Source organism: Neolamprologus multifasciatus, chromosome 4 (assembly GCF_963576455.1).
Source record: "Neolamprologus multifasciatus chromosome 4, fNeoMul1.2, whole genome shotgun sequence".
NCBI lineage: Eukaryota > Metazoa > Chordata > Actinopteri > Cichliformes > Cichlidae > Neolamprologus > Neolamprologus multifasciatus.
This window is the reverse complement of record NC_140442.1, coordinates 5,271,126-5,295,444: the sequence shown is the minus strand read 5'-3', so window position 1 is coordinate 5,295,444 and position 24,319 is coordinate 5,271,126. Positions and strand designations below refer to the sequence as shown.

General features: G+C 40.7%; 2 protein-coding genes across 5 annotated transcripts; both read right to left on the bottom strand.

Moving 5' to 3' along the window:
* Positions 1 to 408: 408 nt before the first annotated feature.
* On the bottom strand, positions 409 to 24,319 carry LOC146519575 (uncharacterized). Of its 4 annotated transcripts, none has more exons than XM_085155767.1 (11): positions 23,499 to 24,319; positions 10,079 to 10,132; positions 9,908 to 10,003; positions 9,744 to 9,803; positions 7,829 to 7,879; positions 7,633 to 7,716; positions 7,515 to 7,559; positions 6,975 to 7,052; positions 6,817 to 6,876; positions 3,454 to 3,513; positions 409 to 3,342 (listed from the first exon to the last, which is right to left on the bottom strand). In XM_085155767.1, the coding sequence occupies exons 1-11, from the start codon at positions 23,712 to 23,714 to the stop codon at positions 1,102 to 1,104; spliced, it is 3,045 nt and encodes a 1,014-aa protein (XP_085011893.1). In that variant the 5' UTR covers positions 23,715 to 24,319; the 3' UTR covers positions 409 to 1,101. The 4 variants fall into 4 exon arrangements, with proteins under 4 accessions (XP_085011893.1, XP_085011891.1, XP_085011894.1 ...); XM_085155765.1 differs by lacking the exon at positions 23,499 to 24,319 and adding an exon at positions 13,601 to 13,886 and having other exon boundaries at positions 411 to 3,342; XM_085155768.1 differs by lacking the exons at positions 9,908 to 10,003; positions 23,499 to 24,319 and adding an exon at positions 13,601 to 13,886 and having other exon boundaries at positions 411 to 3,342.
* LOC146519576 (uncharacterized) lies at positions 21,004 to 23,389 on the bottom strand. Its single transcript, XM_085155779.1, has 2 exons — positions 21,578 to 23,389; positions 21,004 to 21,456 (listed from the first exon to the last, which is right to left on the bottom strand). Exons 1-2 carry the CDS (start codon positions 22,405 to 22,407, stop codon positions 21,108 to 21,110), a joined length of 1,179 nt encoding a protein of 392 aa, XP_085011905.1. The 5' UTR covers positions 22,408 to 23,389; the 3' UTR covers positions 21,004 to 21,107.

The window sequence follows — 24,319 nt, the reverse complement described above, 5'->3', positions numbered from 1 at the left end:
GTTGTCTTAGTCACAAGACAAACACAATAGGTTGACAACAGAGACAAAATTATAATTTTTCATGTTTTCAAGTATTGGATAATTCTAGTGTTGGTGGAAGAATTGAATCTTATAGACAGGCAAACCTTCTGTCAGGATAATCTTGTTTGTACGGTGCTGTGAAAAAGTATTTGACCCCTTCCTGATTTCATAGTTTTTTGCATATTTGTCTTGGATGTTAAAGATAATGAGACAAATTTAAATATTACGCCAAGATAACCTGAATAGTTCAAAATAGTTTTTCATTTATTAAGGCAAATAAGATATCCAAACCTGCCTGGCCCTGTGTGAAACAGTAACTACCCCCTAAAGATAATAACTGATTTTGAAACTTTTAAGACATGTTTGTGCTAACTGGCAATGAGTCCGTCACTTTGTTGTGGAGGAATTCTGGCCCACTTTTCTTTGCAGAATTGTTTTAATTCAGCTACAGATTTGCCCAAACAGCAACACCTTGATTCTCAAACTCTCTCAGTGAATGGCTCTCTTGAGATCAGTCTACAACTTTTTACATGGGTTGTACTCTGATATTCTGAACTCTACAAAATATGATGTTTTGGGTTCCAGGGGGGTGACTCCAAATCAGAGAAACAAACAAAGATGTTCTGAAACTTAAGGCAATTTTTCAAAGATTCAAGTTTTTAATCAAAGCTGATATTAACAATTTGATGTTGAATAAAACAAACATGAAATTGAAGGACCTCCACTGGTAGTTTCTGCTACATACCAAACATATGTGCAGGTGCACTTTAATGTACAACAAGAACATTGCACAACTGAAAAAAATAAAATAAAATAGTATTTTTAATGCACTTTGTCCGGCTGGTGCAATAAGAGCATAAAGTAATGCAATACAGAGGTTGTGCTTATTGCATGTTTCGGTACTGCCCATGGTAGGGTTGTGTTGGATGTATCACCTGTTGGAAAATGGACAGCATGTTTTCTTATTTGAGCTATCTGATTTGATCAGGGGTTGTCAAAGTGACGAAGGTTGGTTGGAGCACTTCCAACATTCCCAACCCAAGCTCAGAGAGGTCTGACATGAATCATAAATGACAGACTTTAATGTGTCTCAAACACAGGCATTCTCATCACATATAACTGACCCACGTGTTCAATCATGAAACATTTGGAAACAATGTCCTGGGATGTTATTGCACACAGTTCATTTGAGTTCCTCACTTTTACAAGGAATTTGGCGATGTTTGTGTTGATCTGTGTGTCCTGGATAGTTGGCTGTCTGGTTAGTCGCTGCAGCTGCTTGCAGAAAAAGACCAGTTCTCTGCAGGAGCAGTCGGGCCTTCCTTCACAGCTGCAGGGTTTTGGTACAACGACCAAGGACTCCACCACGGCAAAGCAACTGCTCGTTTCTATTACTGAATTGTTTCTTTTTAATGTACCACTGCACTCCAAACTAGTGACCAGCATGTTCTTATAAACACAACGCTTATATTCGGTTACACTGTCACGATGTGGCTGGCACCACGAAAGTGTTTCATTCTTCTGCAACGCTGCAAATTCTCTTGGTGTCAAAACTCTCTGAGAGCCACTTCCCAGAGTCACTAACTCTTCTCCAATGTAATTTAATGACTTTGTAAAACGATCACAACTTGTCATGGAACAGAAGAAGTCTTTGATTTCTGTGCTGGCGTCCTGAAGGGTAGCACTTCCTTGTCTTATTATTTTCTCATATGAAAAGAAATTCTTGAAAATCTGTAATGAAATTGACTGCGTACCAGAGTACATCTGCAACAGTCTGCTGTTCATGTCTTGAAAAACAAACACTGAATTGGCCCACAAAAGCCCCCAGTTGCGGACACCTTCTGTAAGATGCGTCAACAAATGGCAGTCGTACGAACAATGCTCGAGTCCATAGAGAGACGGTATCTGTGCTACAAACTGAACCAGACACAACTCTGCACAATTGAGCTCATCCCGAGTGGCAAACTGGGAGAGGAGGACGTGAAGGGCACAAGGAAGAAGCATCCAGTGCTTGTAGTACACTGCTGGTAAAACATTCCTCAGTATTACAGGAGAATAGAGGAGAGCGAATGCTCTCCACTCACAAGCTTTCCAATGCATCCTCTCACTGAGGCTCCTGGGACTTCGGCTGATTTCATTTGGTGGCTGGATCTCACACAAGGCTCTGTCCAGGTCGTTTAAATGCTCATCTGTCAAATGGAAGTCCTTGCTGGCATAAAGCGGGTCGAACCACAGATTGACGAACTGACGGACAACGCCCAGACAAAAACAGTGCATGTAATCTGGAACAAAGCCTTTGATAATGTCAAATGACGGCAAAAGAAAAAGGAGACTTGGACCTTTAACCCCCATTTGACTCTGGTCATAACTATTTCCCATCACTAACTCAGCAAGTTGCACCGTTTCAGGCATGTGTCTCAGATCACAGCCGTCCATCTGTATCGGGTAAACTCTGGTAAAACCCCTGCCCTTTATAACCATCTCACCTTTGTGGTAGCAAAAACCACAACCAAATTCTTTGTTGAACGGCTCAAAGTTCTGCACCATTGCTCTTGCTATCGCATCACATGTGCATATTTTAACTGTTACCGTGGTGTGATGCTCCGAGCCAATCTCATCTTTCCAACAGAAGCCTGCAGCAGACAGTTTCTGAAGCTCGTTAATGAACGGAGTCAAAAAACTCTGAACTTGTGGTTTTCCTTTGCCAAACCATAAAGTGTGCAACAGAACGTTTTTGCACCGTTCCACATACGGTAGTTCATTGATGGTACACAGGATGGGCCAGATGGAGTATTTTGAGGAGCTGAACACGGGCGAGCCATCGCAGTTGAAGGTGAGTGTAATACTGCCGTCTTGTCTTTCACTCTTGTATTCATTTCCAGTGTGGACATCAGAAAAGGAATCATCCCTCGTGAAATGCTTCCCAAGCTTTGAGTGGATGCGTGCAAGGAGGTTTCTTAGCTGAATTTCTAGCGGCATTACAAGGAAGTAGTAAGCCTTCAAGATCAGATATTTTCTGCTCAAGCTCTGCTGGCACACGCTACACTCATTACCGGGATCCACACCAAGGTAGTTTGTACACCTGGGGCAATAAAAGTGAATCTCAGTCTTTCCATTGTAATCAGTCGAATGTTTTTTTAAAAAGCGAAGCGACTTTGGAACACATCCGGGTACCACCAAGTTTAGGAGGTGCAGGAGATCTCTGGCTGCTGCTTTTGACAAGCCGTGCTTCACAATGAACGCCAGGAGGAGCAGGATGAGGGCTCCCATTGTGACTGAGGAACCAGCATATATCTTCTTCTCTCCACAGAAAAACTGCTCCTAGTAACACATGACAGGCCAGAAATATGCTTTAAAAGCTAAATGTAGCAGAAATGAACCAAAATGTCATCATTTCCATATGTAAAAAAATAACAAATGAAAAATACTAACTGTTGGATCTTCTTCTGTAGTTTCATCATCAGATGAAGCAGAGTTGGTCGCTCCTTGGTGCTACAACATAAAAGAGAAAGAGATATAAGCAGGTATATTATACGAAAAACACATTTAAGCTCCTCTTCACCTACACATACAGTCTCCAAAATAAGTGACTGAACTAAGGAAAGGTATTTAAATAAAAGTTGAACAAAAACCTCTCCTAAAACTTCATGGTAAGATGAACAGTACTACTACAAACACTTCTATACAATACTGTAACTCAGAGGTCACCAACGTTCATTTAGGATGTATCCTAAATGACTGAGGTTCAAGAGGTGAAGCCTAGTAGACACTTAGTGGTTACAGCTGCCTGTGTCAGTAACTTTGATGCGCCTAGTAATTCATAACTTTAAACCTAAATACAATCCAAGAGTGGTGTTTTGTTATTGTACTTCTGTGTTAGACATTAGTGCACTTGGTACCAAACACCTGAGGGCAATCTTCAATAAATGACTGTGCTGAAATATCATCTGATCAGAAGTCCTATGTCTTGGACATCTGGATTAAGGGACCAGAGATGACACCATATCACCACCTGGTTGGTCAGATAGTGTGGAAGGGTGTTTGACAGACCTAGTAAATGTAAACACTTATTCAAGAAGAACTGTGAATATCTGGTGCATGCCCCTGTCCATAGAATCTTTAATGTTTATGTCTAGAGGGATTGGTCTTGCATCAAATTCCTCTAGATAGGTGATTCAGTGGATTCATGTTCATGAACCTGCATGATAGAGGGAGCTGGAGCTGTGGTCATAAGGACATTGGTTCCTGCCATGTTAGTCACCACAGACCCAATGGCAGACAATGGAGGTCAGTGAGGCCATGAGGCTGAAGAAGGAGGCTTTCCGGGGTTGGTTTTACCCGGGGGTCTCCTGAAGCCGCAGATGGGTATCAAAGGATCCCAAGAGCTGAGGCTTCTATAGCAGAAGCAAAAACTTGACTGTGTGAGGAGCTCAGGGTAGCTATGGAGATGGACTTTTGGCTGGGCTCAATGAAGTCCTCTCTGAAAAGGAAAGCCTTGGTTCAGGCCTTGTATGTTCAGAGAGGAACTGATAACCAGGACTGGGGCAGTGTAAAGAGCACCAACTCCTAACCTCTAAATCCAAGCTGTGTTGGAGTCTTTGGCACAAATTCAGGTACATTTTCAGTCTGCGTTGGACTCCATCAGGTTTGCTCCTGTATCCAATCATATTTGGGACAAGTATGGAAAGGTTCTCATACTTTCCTGGGATGAGGAAGGTATCCCCTTTGAGAACTTAAGAATATAATCCACATTTCCTGCAGTTGAGGTGGTTCTGTTAGGTTCATGGAGCATGACCTTCAACATGCATTGCAGCAGCCTGTAGCTCAGTCTGAAATGTCCAAGATGAAATGTAGGACTCTAAATCTAAGGCCACGACCCTTTGCTGGAAAATGTTAGAATTCTGCCTTTTGGTTGGGGGAAAGATTGCTAAAGGTGAGGGTATTCAAGAAACTTGGGATCTTATTCACAACTGATCAGAAGGTAGAAAATGGATTCGACTGCTGGACTGGTGAAAAGGTAAGGAAAGGTTGCAAATACAAGTGGCCAAAATGATTTTCCTTCATAGGGTGGCTGATCTAAGCCTCAGAGATAGGATGAGGAGCTTGGAATAGAACCTCTGGTCCTTTGTGTCAAAAAGAGAAAGCTCCAGGAACAAAAACCAAAGCAAATGAAGAAGTGGAAAAAGTCTCCAGTGGCCACTTGAGACTGGGTTTAACACCCCCCCCCCCCCCCCCCCAACAAAATAGAGTCAATCCCCACAGATTTCTGGAAAACTGTCCAGAAATTATCATATTTACAGTCTGGTACAAAAAACTGTTTCCCTCTCTATGGCTAATGTACTGCTTCATAACTTTTTTATTTTTACTCACCTGTTTGGATTTTATTAAGACTTCAGGGTGTGACTGACTGACAGGTGTGCTACCACAGCTGTTTGTAACCCAGAGTAAAACTGTTTCCTGCACTTATTCCTGCCATTGAATGCATCGCAGGTACATGACTCCAACCACATGACTTTGCTCAGCCAATGCAACTTAGATGCTGATTACTGTGAGCCAGAGCCATAGTGTTGTTGTGCACTGAACAGAACTTAATTGGTGAGTTTGAACTTTTAATTGATTGTTTGTATTGCTACCAGCTGACGCTAATTGGTTGCTGCCGGTCCAAACAATTTGATTTTGATTTGACTGATATTTGTTGAATAAAAAATGCTGTGAAGCTATATAGTATGTATATAGCAGTTGAAATGTTTCAGTTAAATCCTTATTGGTTACATATACTGTTTGTTTATTTATTTGTGTACACAGGAACAAGAATAACTTAATGTTTTTAGCTTAATTGGCTGACATTTTTGTATTATTCTTGTGATTTCTTATTGGCCTTGTTTATTTAATGCAGGCCAGGTGAACCCTTTTCGGGTATGAAAAAGGATGGCGAGCCAATGAGCGGCTAGGAGCAGGACTCATTCTGCAATTGAAGCTTCCACTGGTTGGGTAGGAAGCTATCAAAGACGACGCTCTGTCCCCATTTTCCAAATACACTGATTTCCACACTCATACACACCATTCCCCCCATTTATGGACAATAGCGCTTGGACATCTCTCATGGATCTTTAGATAAAACTCATGGACTTCAGTGTGGATCAGTGTTTTTGATAACATGTGTTGTTTATGGGGAACTGTTCTTTTGAGAATCTATATTGCTTGGTATAAGCCAGAAGAATGTGCTTAGTTGTTTTGTGCACCCCCACTGGGTTTTTGTTTTCCTTTTCTTTTCTTGTTATTTTTCTTTGGGGTTTGGTTAAATACATGGTACCTGCAAAAGCATTTTGTGTTGTGTGTATTTATTAATTACTGCCCATCAGCTCCAGTAGCATTCCTAAATCTTCTGATTAATAATAACCATAATACTTCACTCAATAGCAGCCTGTATTGATTCATTGGCGCTTCATCAGTGTTACATGTTGTTGCCAGTAGCTTTCTGTTAGACCCTCACCTCCATAAATCTGAGCCACTAAGCTGGACGTCTTGATTGTGTTTGTGGTGCTGGTTCCTCCCTTAATTTAATTATCTGTAGGATTTGTATTTTTAACTTTTTAACTGTGCATCAGTTCTACTGAGTGAATTTCTAGTATTGTATCGATCTTGTATTTAGACTAGCAGGTATCTAGGTCTGTGCACTGCAGCCATACAGTTTATGGGTGTAATACGATGGGTGGATACATCACATTACACCCATATGGGTGTATGTACATATGGGTGGATACGCAGTAATTATTTCAGCATGTGCATATTTACCATTTCATGGTCCGGATCTCCTCCTCTGCTCTCTGCTATTCCAGCTGACAGATGACTGGCCTACGAGTCAGAAAAGGATGGCTGAGGAGCATCTTGATGTGATCATTTTGATATCGTTAATAAACCTACTTATCGTTACTTATTGTTGCTTCACATACCATAGGCTCTTCATCTTCATCAGATGAGTAGGAATCTGTGTTGCCATCACTACAGGTGGTGTTTTCTTTCATAATAACCTATTGAGGATTTTAACAAGAAAACAGAATGAAGATGCTAACTGCACCAAATTTCAATTCAATAAAGCACTTTGGTGGAATCTGATGAGATAGGAGCTTTGGATTGTGGATGTGCAGCCAACAGATTTGCAGCAACTGTGTGATGTTATTACATTCTATAATGAATTAGGGTGGTTCACAAAGTGGCTGGTGATCATATATGAATTTCTGCAACATCACCTATGTAAAGGTGCAATCTACACTATCTGCTATTTTTTGATCCCTCCCTAAAAGGACTAGAGAGGTCAGCTTGAATGTAACTGCAGTCAAATCTAGATCAGGCATGTTAATAATAATGACATGGTATTTTTTTGTTTTTCCTATGCGGACTATGTCCATTCAGTGTCTCTCTAGATTTTAAAAGGTAAACAGAATGAGGGGTTCTTCTCTTTCCAAACAATGCTTAAACTGAAGGAACTTTACCATTTTATGGTCTGAACTTCCTCCTCTGATATCTGACGGTCCAGCCTAGAAGACAGGAAATGATGAGCTACGAACGTCTCCATGTGATAATTTTAATACTGTATGGTAGCTAACACACCATATTCTCTTCATCTGTTGCTTCAGTATCAGATGAGTAGGAATGTTTAATCTCTACATCCTTGTGGGTGGTGTTAAAGTCTCTCTGGATTTAAAGAGAAATATAGAATGACGTGTTTTATGGGATTACTTTTAAAAATCAGATATTTATTTTATAAAAACATTTAAACAATTTTAACAAATACATAAACACTAACGTCTTGTTCTGTAGTCTCGTCATTAGATGAAACAGCAGTAGCTTTTCGCTGCTATAGAGAAAGAGACAGAATATAGATGAGAGCCAGAAGAAAAAAAACACAAGTATCCTGTCACTCAAGCACACTTTTACCTTCATGTGCCCAGAGACATGACAAAATAAATAACCAAAACCTCAGTCAAGCACTAAAATAACTACAGCCATGTAGTAACCTCAAATGAGACGTTATGTTCATTTAGATTGTTTCTTAAACAAAAGGTGAACACAGTAGAGTTAGTGGTTATCACAGCTATAGCAATACCCACATGTCATTCAAAGCATCCATCCAATAATACATCGCTTAAAACTTGAATACAATCCAAACCTGTGAGTTGTAAAAACCTTTTACCCCAGTACACTTGTTGTAAATGGGAAATTAACAATGGAGAGCATGGAGATTATCCAAGTGTCAATTTGCAAGGCTAAAAATCAAAACCAAGCACAGAAGTGCCAAAAACTGCAGTTCCTCAAGTGGTCACTTGAAACTGGCTTCAAAAATGAGTCAAACCCACAGAGTGTCATGTTAAAATGTCCAACTTTAGAAGTAGACATGTTTAGGGCTGTTCGATATAAGGATATATATCGGATGACGATATAAAAATCGCTATCGTTTGTTTCGTGGTGTCGCAAAATAAACTGTTTACGGTAATATTTTTTCACCGTTTTGATGGTCACTGTAGTGGCTATATTCATTTCTTAAAGTTCTCTCTTTCTCTTATATTTAATATAACCACACTACGAACGGACAAGCGCCTGTTTTTATGCGTTGTCGTTAGCAACAACGACAGTAAAACCATCGCGTGTGCACTTGTTTATTTTCCACATAAACCTTTCAGAATAAAGCTCAAGATCCTGTTGAGACTTTTCAAAATAAACTGAATCACGTGAAAGGTTATGCAGAGTGTTTACATATGAGGAACAAAAAAGAGTCGCCAGGTGCTAAAAAATAAACCTTAGACTCAAACGTTAGAACAGGCTTTTCCCTGCAGCACGCCGTGTAATAAATACTCACAAAGAAAACGGCGGCCGTTACAACTTATGTCTAAAAATGTATCGTTTCATGCATCGGTTTAAACACTCGACTCCAGCTACATGACGCCCAGCTAGAAACACTTCACGCAAGTCGAGCTGCCCAAGATTCACAGAATTTACAAAAAATTTAAAATTTTCATGATTTATATCATTATCAGGACGGTAGAGGTCTTTTATCGGGATATGAGATTTTGGTCATATCGCACAGCCCTAGACATGTTCACATCCTGGTACAAAAAACTGTTTTATTAGTGATATCTTCTTTTTACTCTAGCAGGTATTTGGGTGTACTACAGCCATAAGGTGTATGAATACTGGTCGCTGATAACTTAGCATTCAATTCTCCCGTCCAAATGTGGTCTTGCGCTGAAAGGCCAACATGGCTGTGGCCAAAATACCAATGATAAGACTTCATGGTTCTCCACATACCCACAGATGATATGACCATGGTTAAGTCCATCCTTCATATACAATCTATATGTATAACTCAGTCGCCATTTGAGGTACTGCAGTTTTCTGGAAAGGCTTCTTTTTTCCCATGCAATGAGTGCATATATAAAAAGTTGAACATTTACATTTGGCTGGAAATGTTAGTTCTACTTCTAGCAGTATTAACCTGAAATTTCCAGGCAGACGAAGTGGACTGGACAAAGATATCAGCCTGAATAAGCCTGGAGTCAAATTTAGATCAGATATGTTTTTATTTCATAGTTTCCCCAATAGAGTCTTTGCACATTTTAACCAGACCTCATATTCTCTCCATTAAGGGTTATAATCTCTCTGAACAAGTAAACAAAATTAGTGTGTTCTTTTGTTTTCAAACTTTAAAAATGAAGATGTTTTACCGTTTTAAGGCCTACACCTTGTCCTCTATTATTTGATGGTCCAGCAGACGCACGTCCAGCCTAGATGACAGGAAGGGATGACCTATAAATGTCTCCGTATGATCATATTAATATTGTGAAAAAAACAAAGCAGAAAACGCTTAATTTATTCTGAGCTCACACACCACAGGATCATCATCTGTAGCTTCAGTATCAGATGAGCAGGAATATATAATCTGTGCATCACTGCAGACAGTGGTAGAGTCTCTCTCGCTTTTTAACTGAAAAATAGAATGATATCGTCTTTCTATTTTTCCTCCCAAAGTTCATCAGTCCTTGCATTAATAAATTTTTACCTTTTTAGTGTGTGAATCTCCTCTGTCTTTTGGCTCACTGGGGCCATGACCAACCTAAGAAACAGAAAAAGATGCATCAAGACATATGGTAAACATTAATGTGCACCTCAGATATCAAACTGTCATTGATTTCAGCAGCGTGATTAACATTTCTTTACTTAAACGAAGCCATCGTGTGAACAGCCAGACCTTTGGGGGCATCAAACATTAAAAAATAATTTCATACAAATAAAAATGAAATCCTGGGCAATGCTGCATTTTTAGAGACTGGAAAAGTAACGTGCCCTCCTTGTTGTGGCATGAAATATGATGTCACCCATGTTATTTAATTTAATCCAATTCAATTTTATTTAGATAGCGCCAAATCACCACAACAGTTGCCGCGAGGTGCTCTATAAAAAAAAGAATACAAAGAAAACAGAGAAAACCCCAACAACAGGGTTTAAAAGACACATTGATGGTTTGGAGGAATTATTTACTGAAGTTAGCTCAGAAAGATCAATTGTAGCTGTAGATCATGTTACATCTGTGAGATGATTGAGTAATTTTTTTTCTCTAATGGTTAAAATTTAATTCGTGAAGAAGTTCATGAAGTCATTACTAGTTGACGTTAAAGGAACGGTTGGCTCAACAGCGCTCTGACTTTTTGTCAGCCTGGCTACAACGCTGAAGAGAAGCCTAGGGTTGTTCTTATTTTCTTCAATCAGTGATGAATAATAAGGTGTTCTAGCTTTTCATAAAGCAGCAAACTATTTTTCCAGGTCTTCTACAAAAAATCTTCCAGATTAGTGAGACGTCATTTCCTCTCCAGCTTATGAGTTATCTGCTTTAAAGTCCACGTTTGAGAGTTATACCAGGAAGGCAAGTACTTTCTTTTTCAGTGGAGCTACAGTATCTAAAGTTGTACGCAGTTAAGAAGTACAACTATTAACAAGATAATCAACCTTTGTGGGAGGAGCATTCAGGTACCTGCTCTGCACTGAAGAAGATTACAGTGGGTGAATTATATCCTTATACTTAGTTGCAGCACTTGTAGAAAGAAATCTACTGTGATGAAATCTATTCCCCACTACTGTCTGAGAATTAAGACAGAAACTCTGAGTAAGGCCCAGGTGGACAATCGATAACAGCAAATAAAAGTGTTTTTTGAGTTTTTAAGCCAGGGAGGACAAGGCGAAGCATCAGGCTTTCAAATGAATTCAAACTCCGTCTGGGTCCCTGGTTGATTAACAAGCTGGAGTGGAAGAGTTGAGCTTCGAGGATTATTGAGGCACAAGATATCCTGTTCATCTCGTTATTTCTCTGTGTGCATGTGTTTCACAATAACTACTGAAACAATATTGTGCAAGTCCATCCATCCATCCATCCATCTTCTTCCGCTTTATCCGGGGCCGGGTCGCGGGGGCAGCAGCCTAAGCAGAGAAGCCCAGACCTCCCTCTCCCCAGCCACCTCCTCCAGCTTATCCGGGGGAACACCAAGGCGTTCCCAGGCCAGCCGAGAGATATAATCTCTCCAGCGTGTCCTGGGTCTGCCCCCGGGCCTCCTCCCGGTGGGACATGCCCCGAACACCTCACCCAGGAGGCGCCCAGGAGGCATCCTTGTCAGATGCCCGAACCACCTCAGCTGGCTCCTTTCGATGTGGAGCTGCAGCGGCTCTACTCTGAGCCCCTCCCGGATGGCTGAACGTCTCACCCTATCTCTAAGGGACAGGCCAGCCACCCATCAGAGGAAGCTCATTTCCGTCGCTTGCATCCGCGATCTCGCTCTTTCGGTCACTACCCACAGCTCGTGGCCATAGGTGAGGGTAGGGACGTAGATCGACCGGTAAATTGAGAGCTTCGCTTTTACACTCAGCTCCCTCTTCACCACAACGGACCGGTGCAGCCCCAATCTGTCTGTCGATCTCCGGCTCCCTTCTCCCATCACTCGCGAACAAGACCCCACAACCCCTTGTGCAAGTCTTTGTGGTTAATTACAGGGGGTGAACTGACAAAAATAAATAACTTAAATTTTGTGGCTAATCTAATTAAAATTCCTTTTTAATCTAAAAGAAATGAACTGAAATGACTTTCAGAATAGTTCATGCCTTTTTTAGGGTATAATTATATTATATTATATTATATATATTATATATAATATAATATAATATATATATATATATTATATATTATATTCACACTCTTTAAAAACACATTTGCAAACAACAGTCAGAGATATTCCGGCTCTTAGAAAATGTAATTATATAAAAAATCCCTCGTGAAATGCTTCCCAACATGTAAGTGTGACAAATCAGAAAGAAGGCTTCCTGATTTGTCACACTTATATGTTTCACATATCAAGGTAATTTTAATATTTCTGACAACCATCAGAAAGGATTACAAAGCCATTTATTAGCCTTTGCGACATCAGTGAACCACAGTGAGAGACATCATCCACAAATGGAGAAACTTTGAACAAAGCAATGCTTTGTTCAGCAATGCTTGTCCTACCAAAATTACTCAAAAAGACTTAAAGAAACACACACACACACACACACCAAAAAAGATTCTGTGGACTAATGAGACAAAAGATGAACTTTTTGAAAAGTTTGATGTCCTTTACATCTGGCGTAAAACGAACACAGAATTTCATACCAACAGTCAAACGTGATGGTGACAATGTGATGGTCTGGGGCTACATGGGCAAAAAAAGGAAAGAAAAAACAACCTAGTATAAGTCTGGACTTAATTCCAACTGAGATGCTTTGGCATGGCCTTTAACAGGCCGTTGATGCTCCACAACCCTCCAGTATTGCTGAATGAAAACAATTCTGCAAAGAGTGGGCCAAAATTCCTCCACAGTGAAAGACTCATTTCCAGTTATTGCAAATGCTTGGATGCAGTTCTCGCTGCCAAGGGTGGCACAATCATACACCTCCCTTGGTTTAGGGGGCAATTATTTTTCCACACAGGGCCCGGTAGGTCTTAAAAGCTTTTTTCCCTCAATAAATGAAATCATCATTTAAAAACTGCACTGTGTTTTTACTCAATTTATCTTTGCCTAATATTCAAATTTGTTTGATGTTCTTAAACGTGTGACAAGTATGCAAATGACAGTAATAATGACTAAAAAAGACATTTTTTTCAGTGTATCCAGCAAATAGTTAAACAAATCCTCTTTCGGTAGAAATCATTTAATGACAGAAGGTTTTGCGGGTTTTTTGGATACAATGTTACCACATTGAAACATCAGAGTAGATGAATAGCGCCGATCATTTGTTACAGTGTAATGAAGGAAAACTCCCGGCTAATCGGATCTTACTTTGACACGTACCTCCCACTTATACACAGCTGGCACCACTGGCCGCTAAATAATAACTTCCATATTTTTTTCTTTCCAGTTGACACCAGTTATCCGAAAGCTGTGAAGCAGTGTTATTTTCATCAGGGTTCAGAGCTAAGAAGCTCGTCTGGATGCTGCAGGCGTCTAGTTTTGTACACACGGCTGCTTGATTTGCTGTTTGCAGAGTAATTAAGGGTTACCTCGCTGATCTTTGTCTTTGCAGACGTCTTTGTAGGGCGCCCACTTCTCGGCAGAGTAGCCACAGTACTGAATCGCTTCCATTTATACACAATTTTCCTAACTGTGGAGCGATGAATATCCAAAGTGCGTGCGATTATTTTATAACCTTTTCCAGCTTTGTGCAGATCAACAATTTGCGATCGTAAAGCTTCCGAAAGCTCGTTTTTGCGAGGCATGATTCACGTATTCATAACGGGTTTCAGCTACCAGGAAGCGCTTCCCCCTGCACCGGAAGTGTGAATGGACATAGTTTTTTCGTGAAAAAAAAAAAAAAAAACCCTAAAAAGGCAAAAAATGTTTTTCTTTTTTGGAGGGGAAGGCTTTATAATAACGTAATAATGTGTTAAAAACAACAAAGTAAAAACTGTAGCCACTATTATTATAGTCTCTTTGACCTTTCTTCTTGACTGGCAAAGATTAACCAAGATTCAATTATTGACCTGTAGTCTCTGCTCGATGTCATTTAAAGGAATTTATGGAACCCTATAAATTTTTTCTATAATAAATGAGATGAAAAGTGAATAGAAAACAGCAGTGGGATATGACTTTGTTTTAATCCTTAATACTTTGCTTCTATCAGATAATGATCATTTTGAGGAGGGGGAGGCTGGGTTCATGAAAATCATATATAAACAGGGAGAAACCACAGTGTGTTATACACAGGATACAAACGTGCTACACAGTGAAAAAACAGCCTGTGGGATGCCTCAACTGGTCATACATGTGACATTCATCTTAGTCACAAGACAAACACAATATGTCAGACAAGGTAAAAAAGCTATCCAAACCTACCTGGCTCTGTGTGAAACAGTAATTACCCCCAAAGCTAATAACTGATTTTGCCAACTTTAAAGACCTGCAATAAAGTGTTTCTGATAACTGGCAATGAGTCCGTCACTTTGTTGTGGAGGAATTCTGGCCCACTTTTCTTTGCAGAATTGTTTTAATTCAGCTACAGATTTGCCCGAACTGCTTTGGTACACCTTGATTCTCAAACTCTCTCAGTGAATGGCTCTCTTGAGATCAGTCTACAACTTTTTTTTACATGGTTTGTAATCTGATATTCTGAACTCTCCAAAATATGATGTTTTGGGTTCACGGGGGTGACCCCTGTGATTGTAGAAAGAAGTCACATTCTACATTAGTCGATGGGGAAATAGCCCCAACTCCCCATGGACCAGTGCAGATCCATCTAATGACAACGATAATGATGGTGATTTTAAAGACTTATGGAATCCATAAAGCATGTGTGTGTCTGTCATTAAAGCCAAATGAGAGAAACAAACAAAGATGTTCTGAAACTTAAGGCAATTTTTCAAAGATTCAAGTTTTTAATCAAAGCTGATATTAACAATTTGATGTTGAATACAAAACAAACATGAAATTGAAGGACCTCCACTGGTAGTTTCTGCTACATACCAAACATATGTATAGGTGCACTTTAATGTACAACAAGAAAATTGCACAACTGAAAAATATAATAATAAAATAGTATTTTTAATGCACTTTGTCTGGCTGGTGCAATAAGAGCATAAAGTAATGCAATACAGAGGTTGTGCTTATTGCATGTTTCGGTACTGCCCATGGTAGGGTTGTGCTGGATGTATCACCTGTTGGAAAATGGACAGCAGGTTTTCTTATTTGAGTTATCTGATTTGATCAGGGGTTGTCAAAGTGACGAAGGTTGGTTTCCAACATTCCCAACCCAAGCTCAGAGAGGTCTGACATGAATCATAAATGACAGACTTTAATGTGTCTCAAACACAGGCATTCTCATGACATATAACTGACCCACGTGTTCAATCATGAAACATTTGGAAACAATGTCCTGGGATGTTATTGCACACAGTTCATTTGAGTTCCTCACTTTTACAAGGAATTTGGCGATGTTTGTGTTGATCTGTGTGTCCTGGATAGTTGGCTGTCTGGTTAGTCGCTGCAGCTGCTTGCAGAAAAAGACCAGTTCTCTGCAGGAGCAGTCGGGCCTTCCTTCACAGCTGCAGGGTTTCGGTACAACGACCAAGGACTCTACCACGGCAAAGCAACTGCTTGTCTCTATTACTGAATTGTTTCTTTTTAATGTGCCACTACACTCCAAACTAGTGACCAGCATGTTCTTATAAACACAACGCTTATATTCGGTTACACTGTCACGATGTGGCTGGCACCACGAAAGTGTTTCATTCTTCTGCAATGCTGCAATTTCTCTTGGTGTCAAAACTCTCTGAGAGCCACTTCCCAGAGTCACTAACTTTTCTCCAATGTAATTTAATGACTTTGTAAAACGATCACAACTTGTCATGGAACAGAAGAAGTCTTTGATTTCTGTGCTGGCGTCCTGAAGGGTAGCACTTCCTTGTCTTATTATTTTCTCATATGAAAAGAAATTCTTGAAAATCTGTAATGAAATTGACTGCGTACCAGAGTACATCTGCAACAGTTTGCTGTTCATGTCTTGAAAAACAAACACTGAATTGGCCCACAAAAGCCCCCAGTTGCGGACACCTTCTGTAAGATGCGTCAACAAATGGCAGTCGTACGAACAATGCTCGAGTCCATAGAGAGACGGTATCTGTGCTACAAACTGAACCAGACACAACTCTGCACAGTTGAGCTCATCCCGAGTGGCAAACTGGGAGAGGAGGACGTGAAGGGCACAAGGAAGAAGCATCCAGTGCTTGTAGTACACTGCTGGTAAAACATTCCTCAGTATTACAGGAGAATAGAGGAGAGCAAATGCTCTCCACTCACAAGCTTTCCAATGCATCCTCTCACTGAGGCTCCTGGGACTTCGGCTGATTTCATTTGGTGGCTGGATCTCACACAAGGCTCTGTCCAGGTTGTTTAAATGCTCATCTGTCAAATGGAAGTCCTTGCTGGCATAAAGCGGGTCAAACCACAGATTGACGAACTGACGGACAACGCCCAGACAAAAACAGTGCATGTAATCTGGAACAAAGCCTTTGATAATGTCAAATGACAGGACAAGAAACAGGAGACTTGGACCTTTAACCCCCATTTGACTCTGGTCATAACTATTTCCCATCACTAACTCAGCAAGTTGCACCGTTTCAGGCATGTGTCTCAGATCACAGCCGTCCATCTGTATCGGGTAAACTCTGGTAAAACCCCTGCCCTTTATAACCATCTCACCTTTGTGGTAGCAAAAACCACAACCAAATTCTTTGTTGAACGGCTCAAAGTTCTGCACCATTGCTCTTGCTATCGCATCACATGTGCATATTTTAACTGTTACCGTGGTGTGATGCTCCGAGCCGATCTCATCTTTCCAACAGAACCCTGCAGCAGACAGTTTCTGAAGCTCGTTAATGAACGGAGTCAAAAAACTCTGTACTTGTGGTTTTCCTTTGCCAAACCATAAAGTGTGCAACAGAACGTTTTTGCACCGTTCCACATACGGTAGTTCATTGATGGTACACAGGATGGGCCAGATGGAGTATTTTGAGGAGCTGAACACAGGCGAGCCATCGCAGTTGAAGGTGAGTGTAATACTGCCATCTTGTCTTTCACTCTTGTATTCGTTTCCAGTGTGGACATCAGAAAAGGAATCATCCCTCGTGAAATGCTTCCCAAGCTTTGAGTGGACGCGTGCAAGGAGGTTTCTTAGCTGAATTTCTAGCGGCATTACAAGGAAGTAGTAAGCCTTCAAGATCAGATATTTTCTGCTCAAGCTCTGCTGGCACACACTACACTCATTACCGGGATCCACACCAAGGTAGTTTGTGCACCTGGGGCAATAAAAGTGAATCTCAGTCTTTCCATTGTAATCAGTCGAATGTTTTTTTAAAAAGCGAAGCGACTTTGGAACACATCCGGGTACCACCAAGTTTAGGAGTTGCAGGAGATCTCTGGCTGCTGCTTTCGACAAGCCGTGCTTCACAATGAACGCCAGGAGGAGCAGGAGGAGGGCTCCCATTGTGACTGAGGAACCAGCATATATCTTCTTCTCTTCACAGAAAAACTGCTCCTAGTAACACATGACAGGCCAGAAATATGCTTTAAAAGCTAAATGTAGCAGAAATGAACCAAAACGTCATTATTTCCATATTTAAAAAAATAACAAATGAAAAATACTAACTGTTGGATCTTCTTCTGTAGTTTCATCATCAGATGAAGCAGAGTTGGTCGCTCCTTGGTGCTATAACATAAAAGAGAAAGAGATATAAGCAGGTATATTAAGTTAAGGTGCACGAAAAACCCTGCTGTCATGCTCACATTTAAGCTCCTCTTCACCTACACATACAGTCTCCAAAATAATTCAGTGTATCAAGCATTAATTAAATAATTGATTAAAAGTTGATCCAAGATTTGTGCACTGTGCAGCCCCACACACAGGGTGATCTGCACTAACTCACTAACGGAGATTTGCCGCGTTAATGCTGTTATGACATTAACGTCATTTTAACGAGATTAACGGCAACAGCACTACTAAAACTATATAATATTGTAACAGAGAAGTTACCAATGTTTGCTTAGGATGTATCCTAAATGGCTGAGGTTCAAGAGGTGAAGTCTAGTAGGAACTTAGTGGTTACAGCTGCCTGTGTCAGTATCCTTGAAGTACCTGTGCGCCTAATAATTCACAACTTCAAACTTAAACCAAATTTGGTCAAATTTGGTTTCCTGGATATGTTTACTCCTCCATCACAGACTGGTTTTTGGGATGCTTCAAAGGATAGTTGCAGATTTCGGTCAGAATCTGCAGATTATACAGTTCAAATAAAATGTTCACGTTTCTCCAACGTTGTCTTCCCAACAGTTTCACTGGATGGCCAGGAAGCGTTCATGATGTCTTCTCCGGCGCTCTGTTTAGACCCAGAGTAAACAGTATTGTTTGACTGATGGCCTTAATGTAAAGACTTCAGACTTTACGTTTCCCAATTTTTGCTTTAAGTTATTTTGTTATTTACACAATAATGTAAAAAACCTAATAATTATCCTTATTGCTGTTTAAGAGAGGAGCGGTGCTTCAAAGGATAGTTGCAGATTTCGGTCAGAATCTGCAGATTATACAGTACAAATAAAATGTTCACGTTTCTCCAACGCTGTCTTCCCAACAGTTTCATTGACATTTACACGGGATGGCCAGGAAGTGTTCGCGATGTCTTATCGGGCGCTGATAATTGGCATCTGTCTTGTGTCGGTGACGTAAAAGACGGATTTAATGCGACATGACCGTTCAAACAGCAGTCGCTTTCTAAAACATCAGATATGTATCGGATTCAGTACCACATACGAAAGTGACCCAGGTCGGATTTGAAAATATCGGATTTGTGCCGTTCACACTGTCATACTATGATCGGATATGGGTCGCATAGGGTAAAAAAAAAAGTCGGATTTGATGCACTTTCATCTGCAGTGTGAACATAGCCTAAGTTGGGCGTCTTGATTGCGTTTGTGGTGTGGGATCCTTCTTTAAATTAATTATTTGGATGGTTTGCTTTAGTTTTAACGAAGTAATTATTGCACTTCTTTCTGCATGCGCATATTTACCATTTCATCGTCCGGATCTCCTCCTCTGCTCTCAGCTATTCCAGCTGACAGATGACTGGCCTACGAGTCAGAAAAGGATGGCTGATGAACATCTTGATGTCATCATTTTGATATCCTTAAAATCATTTTCACTTATTGTTACTTCACATACAATAGGGTCTTCTTCATCTTCATCAGATGAGTAAGAATCTGTGTTTCCATCACTGCAGATGGTGTTATCGCTCTAAAGATTTAACAGGAAAACAGAATGAGGACCTGCACTTGAAACCATGCTATCTGCTATTTTTGGTTCCTCCCTAAAAGGACTGGAGAGGTCAATTTGAATGTAAATGTGGCCAAATTTAGATCAGGCATGTTAAAAATATTGAGATGGTATTTTTCAGTTTTCTATGTCGACTAATCGTCTCTGGATTTTAAAAGGTAAACAGAATGAGGGGTTCTTGTCTTTCCAAACAATGCTCAAACTGAAGATGCTTTACCATTTTATGGGCTGAACTTCCTCCTCTGATATCTGACGGTCCAGCCTAGGAGACAGGAAGTGATGAGCTACAAACATCTTCATGTGATAATTTATTGTATATCATTTATAAATATATATATACAGTAGCTAACACACCGTATTCTCTTCATCTGTTGCTTGAGTACGAGATGAGTCGGAATGTATGATCTCTCCATCCTTGTCGGTAGTGCTAAAGTCTCTCTGGATTTAAAGAGAAATATATAGAATGATAAGTTTTATTAGATTACTTTAAAAATCTGATATTTTAAACAATCATTTAAACAATTTGAAAAAATACATAAGCACTAACGCCTTGTTCTGTAGTCTCGTCTTTAGATGAAACATCAGTAGCCTTTCCTCGCTGCTATAGAGAAAGAGACAGAATATAGATGTGAGCCAGAAGAAAAAAACCCCAAGCATCCTCACAGTCAAGCACACTTTTACACGACATATGCCGAGAGATACATGACCTCAAAATAAATAGCTAAAACCTCAGTCAAGCACTAAAATTAATACCATTATATTATAAACTTTAAAGAAGTTCATTTAAATTTAAAGCTTACATGTAAGCCCTCATTATTTTAAATCAGAAATCACTGTAAATTTTACATTTACTGTCTAGTATAAAGACAGCATAAACAGTATACGGTCAGTAGAGTTGGATGTCTCAAGACCGGTCTTGGTCTCGAGACCACTTTTACGTGGTCATGGTCTTGTCTTGGTCTCGGTCTTGCTGTCTCAGATCGACATAGTGGTCGGGAGATTTGGAGTCAACAGTAACCATGACACACAACGTAGCGTTCGATAATGTGTCATGCGCAAAAGCATCAGCTCTATGAGCCGTGCTTAGAGAGTGCTGTGTAGTGAATCAGAAGAGTCGACTCCCATTGAACAAGAGCCGCTCCTCACTCAATTACCTTTCGCTGCTCAGCTCTCACACAGTGGCTCAGCTATGCTCCAATCCCTCCATATTGTGACCAATCACATGTGAGGATATAGGATAATATCATTATGTGAAAAACAGAGAGGGTGAGAGACGCGACAGTCAAGTGGAGCGTGCGTCTGTCCTCTCAGTAAGTGAGTGAGAAAGTAGACAGTGGTGAGGAGGGCTGTGCGAGTGCATCGCAAAAACACATAAATATGCCTGACACCTGTAAACGAAGCAGCATATGGCTGCAGTTTAAAGACTTTTTTGTCTCGGTCTCGTCTCGACTTTCTCTTGGTCTATACTCGGTCTGTCTTGGTCTTGTCTTGGTCTCGATACCCTCTGGTCTTGGTCTTGTCTTGGTCTCGATACCCTCTGGTCTTGGTCTTGCCTTGGTCTCGATACCCTCTGGTCTTGGTCTTGCCTTGGTCTCGATACCCTCTGGTCTTGGTCTTGTCTTGGTCTCGATTCCCTCTGGTTTTGGTCTTGTCTTGGTCTCGATACCCTCTGGTCTTGGTCTTGTCTTGGTCTAGATACCTTCTGGTCTTGGTCTTGTCTTGGTCTCGATACCCTCTGGTCTTGGTCTTGTCTTGGTCTCGATACCCTCTGGTCTTGGTCTTGTCTTGGTCTCGATACCCTCTGGTCTTGGTCTTGTCTTGGTCTCGATACCCTCTGGTCTTGGTCTTGTCTTGGTCTCGATACCTTCTGGTCTTGGTATTGTCTTGGTCTCGATACCCTGTGGTCTTGGTCTCGATTCCCTCTGGTTTTGGTCTTGCCTTGGTCTCGATACCCTCTGGTCTTGGTCTTGCCTTGGTCTCGATACCCTCTGGTCTTGGTCTAGATACCTTCTGGTCTTGGTCTTGTCTTGGTCTCGATACCTTCTGGTCTTGGTCTTGTCTTTGTCTCGATACCCTGTGGTCTTGGTCTTGTCTTGGTCTCGATTCCCTCTGGTTTTGGTGTTGTCTTGGTCTCAATACCCTCTGGTCTTGGTCTAGATACCTTCTGGTCTTGGTCTTGTCTTGGTCTCGATACCCTCTGGTCTTGGTCTTGTCTTGGTCTCGATACCCTCTGGTCTTGGTCTTGTCTTGGTCTCGATACCCTCTGGCCTTGGTCTTGTCTTGGTCTCGATACCCTCTGGTCTTGGTCTTGTCTTGGTCTCGATACCTTCTGGTTTTGGTCTTGTCTTGGTCTCGATACCCTCTGGCCTTGGTCTTGTCTTGGTCTCGATACCTTCTGGTCTTGGTCTTGTCTTGGTCTCGATACCCTCTGGTCTTGGTCTTGTCTTGGTCTAGATACCTTCTGGTCTTGGTCTTGTCTTGGTCTCGATACCCTCTGGTCTTGGTCTTGTCTTGGTCTCGATACCCTCTGGTCTTGGTCTTGTCTTGGTCTCGATACCCTCTGGTCTTGGTCTTGTCTTGGTCTAGATACCTTCTGGTCTTGGTCTTGTCTTGGTCTCGATACCTTCTGGTCTTGGTCTTGTCTTGGTCTCGATACCCTCTGGTCTTGGTCTTGTCTTGGTCTCGATACCCTCTGGTCTTGGTCTTGTCTTGGTCTCGATACCCTCTGGTCTTGGTCTTGTCTTGGTCTAGATACCTTCTGGTCTTGGTCTTGTCTTGGTCTCGATACCTTCTGGTCTTGGTCTTGTCTTGGTCTCGATACCCTCTGGTCTTGGTCTTGTCTTGGTCTAGATACCCTCTGGTCTTGGTCTTGTCTTGGTCTCGATACCTTCTGGTCTTGGTCTTGTCTTGGTCTCGATACCCTCTGGTCTTGATCTTGTCTTGGTCTAGATACCTTCTGGTCTTGGTCTTGTCTTGGTAAAAAAGTAACATGTTCTTATTGGTGTGGACTGGAATAGGTAGGTGGGGCAAGTATTCACTGGTGGGATGTCACCCATGTTATATCCTGTTCATCTCGTTACTTCTTTGAGTGCATTTCACAAGAGTTACTCAAACAATATTGTGCGAATCTTTGGGGTAAATTGCAGGGAATGAATTGCCAAAATTAAATAATTAAAAATTTGTAGCAAATTTCATTAAAATTCCTTTTTAATTTTAAAGAAATAAACTGAAATGACATTCAGATTACTCTCTAAAAAGACATTTTAGCGGTTAGAAAATGTAAATATGAAAAATAACAAAAATGATTTTATTAATGGAGACGAGAATGTTTTGTAATGTAAGGTGTGTGTGTGTGTGTGTGTGGTGGTGGTGGTGGTGGTGGTGGGGGGGGGGGGGGTCACTTGATCTGTGTCTCATGTATGATCACATGTTCACATACTGTGAGCTGGACCAATATATGGCACCATGAAGAAGTTATTCGTTTTCTGCTTAACCTGATGATATGAAACCTACATGTTTCATATCATCAAAGTAATTTTAATATTAGACAAATTTAACCTGCGTAAATAAAAAATGCAACTTTTTAAATACGTTTTAAAATTTATTAAGGGAATAATCTATCCAAACCTACCTGACCCTATGTGAAAAAGTAATTTCCTCCCTTGTTAAATTATGTCTTGGATTAATCAACATTTTTTGGAAAGCTGAGTTCAATTTCAGTAGTCACACTCCTATTTAATTACAGAAATCACTTAAATAGAACCTGTCTGACATCCACCGACCTGGAAAGGATTACAAAGCCATTTCTTAGGCTTTGGGACATCAGCGAACCACAGTGAGAGATATTATCCACACATGGTTTAAAACACCTAAAGAAAAACAAGCCCGTCTGAACTGAAATCCAACTGATGCGCTTTGGCATGACCGCCGATGCTCCAATGTGGCCACTGGCCGCTAAATAAAAACTTCCACATTTGTTTTCATCAGGGTTCAGAGCTAAGAAGCTCGTCTGGATGCTGCAGGCGTCTAGTTTTGTACACACGGCTGCTTGATTTGCTGTTTGCAGAGTAATTAAGGGTTACCTCGCTGATCTTTGTCTTTGCAGACGTCTTTCTAGGGCGCCCACTTCTCGGCAGAGTAGCCACAGTACTGAATCGCTTCCATTTAAGCACAATGTCCCTAACTGTGTTGCGATGAATATCCAAAGTGCGTGCGATTATTTTATAACCTTTTCCAGCCTTGTGCAGATCAACAATTTGCGATCGTAAAGCTTCCGAAAGCTCGTTTTTGCGAGGCATGATTCACGTATTCATAACGAGTTTCAGCAACCAGGAAGCGCTTCCCCCTGCACCGGAAGTGTGAATGGATATTTATTTTTATATTTTTTTAATAATTTTATTTTATGGGGCTTTATAATAACAAAATATTATTGTGTGTTAAAACCTGGAAATGTTGAAAAAAAACTCAGTAGTCGGATTATTATAGTTTTTTTTTTTTTTTTTTATTAATTTACACTTCTACCAAAGAATGTGGTTCCTGCAGCACCTCCCAAAAAACTGGACCAGTTTATCTAAGCACGGGCTCTTTTTACTTACTGTTAATCTCTTTCCACAATAGTTCAAGAGTGTAAAATACCTGCTGACTGTTTCTTCGTTAAACTGTCCTTGCATATTTGAAATTAATAAATAGCTCACACAAAAAGATCTTGTTCAGATCTTTCTGAGAAAAACTGAATTTCCAAAACAAGCAAATATTTCTGTTGTTTTCCTCCTTATCCACAAAGCGAAGTGTTGCATTACTCTCTGGAAATTCTTGACCTTGGCATGTATAGTTGCAAATTTTGTTATATAAATAACAAACTTTGAAAATCTTCCTCCTGCCTTGGCTAAACAAATAAATTGGG

Coding starts and splice junctions, on each gene's coding strand:
- LOC146519576 (XM_085155779.1), bottom strand. CDS start 22,407: ATGTTACTTTTTTACCAAGACAAGACCAAGACCAGAAGGTATCTAGAC. Junction 21,457..21,577: donor GACAAGACCAAGACCAGAAG/GTATCTAGACCA, acceptor CAAGACCAGAAG/GTATCGAGACCAAGACAAGA.
- LOC146519575 (XM_085155767.1), bottom strand. CDS start 23,714: ATGCCTCGCAAAAACGAGCTTTCGGAAGCTTTACGATCGCAAATTGTT. Junction 7,053..7,514: donor GAAGTTCAGACCATAAAATG/GTAAAGTTCCTT, acceptor AATCCTCAATAG/GTTATTATGAAAGAAAACAC. Junction 3,514..6,816: donor GAGATCCGGACCATGAAATG/GTAAATATGCAC, acceptor TTTATGTTGTAG/CACCAAGGAGCGACCAACTC.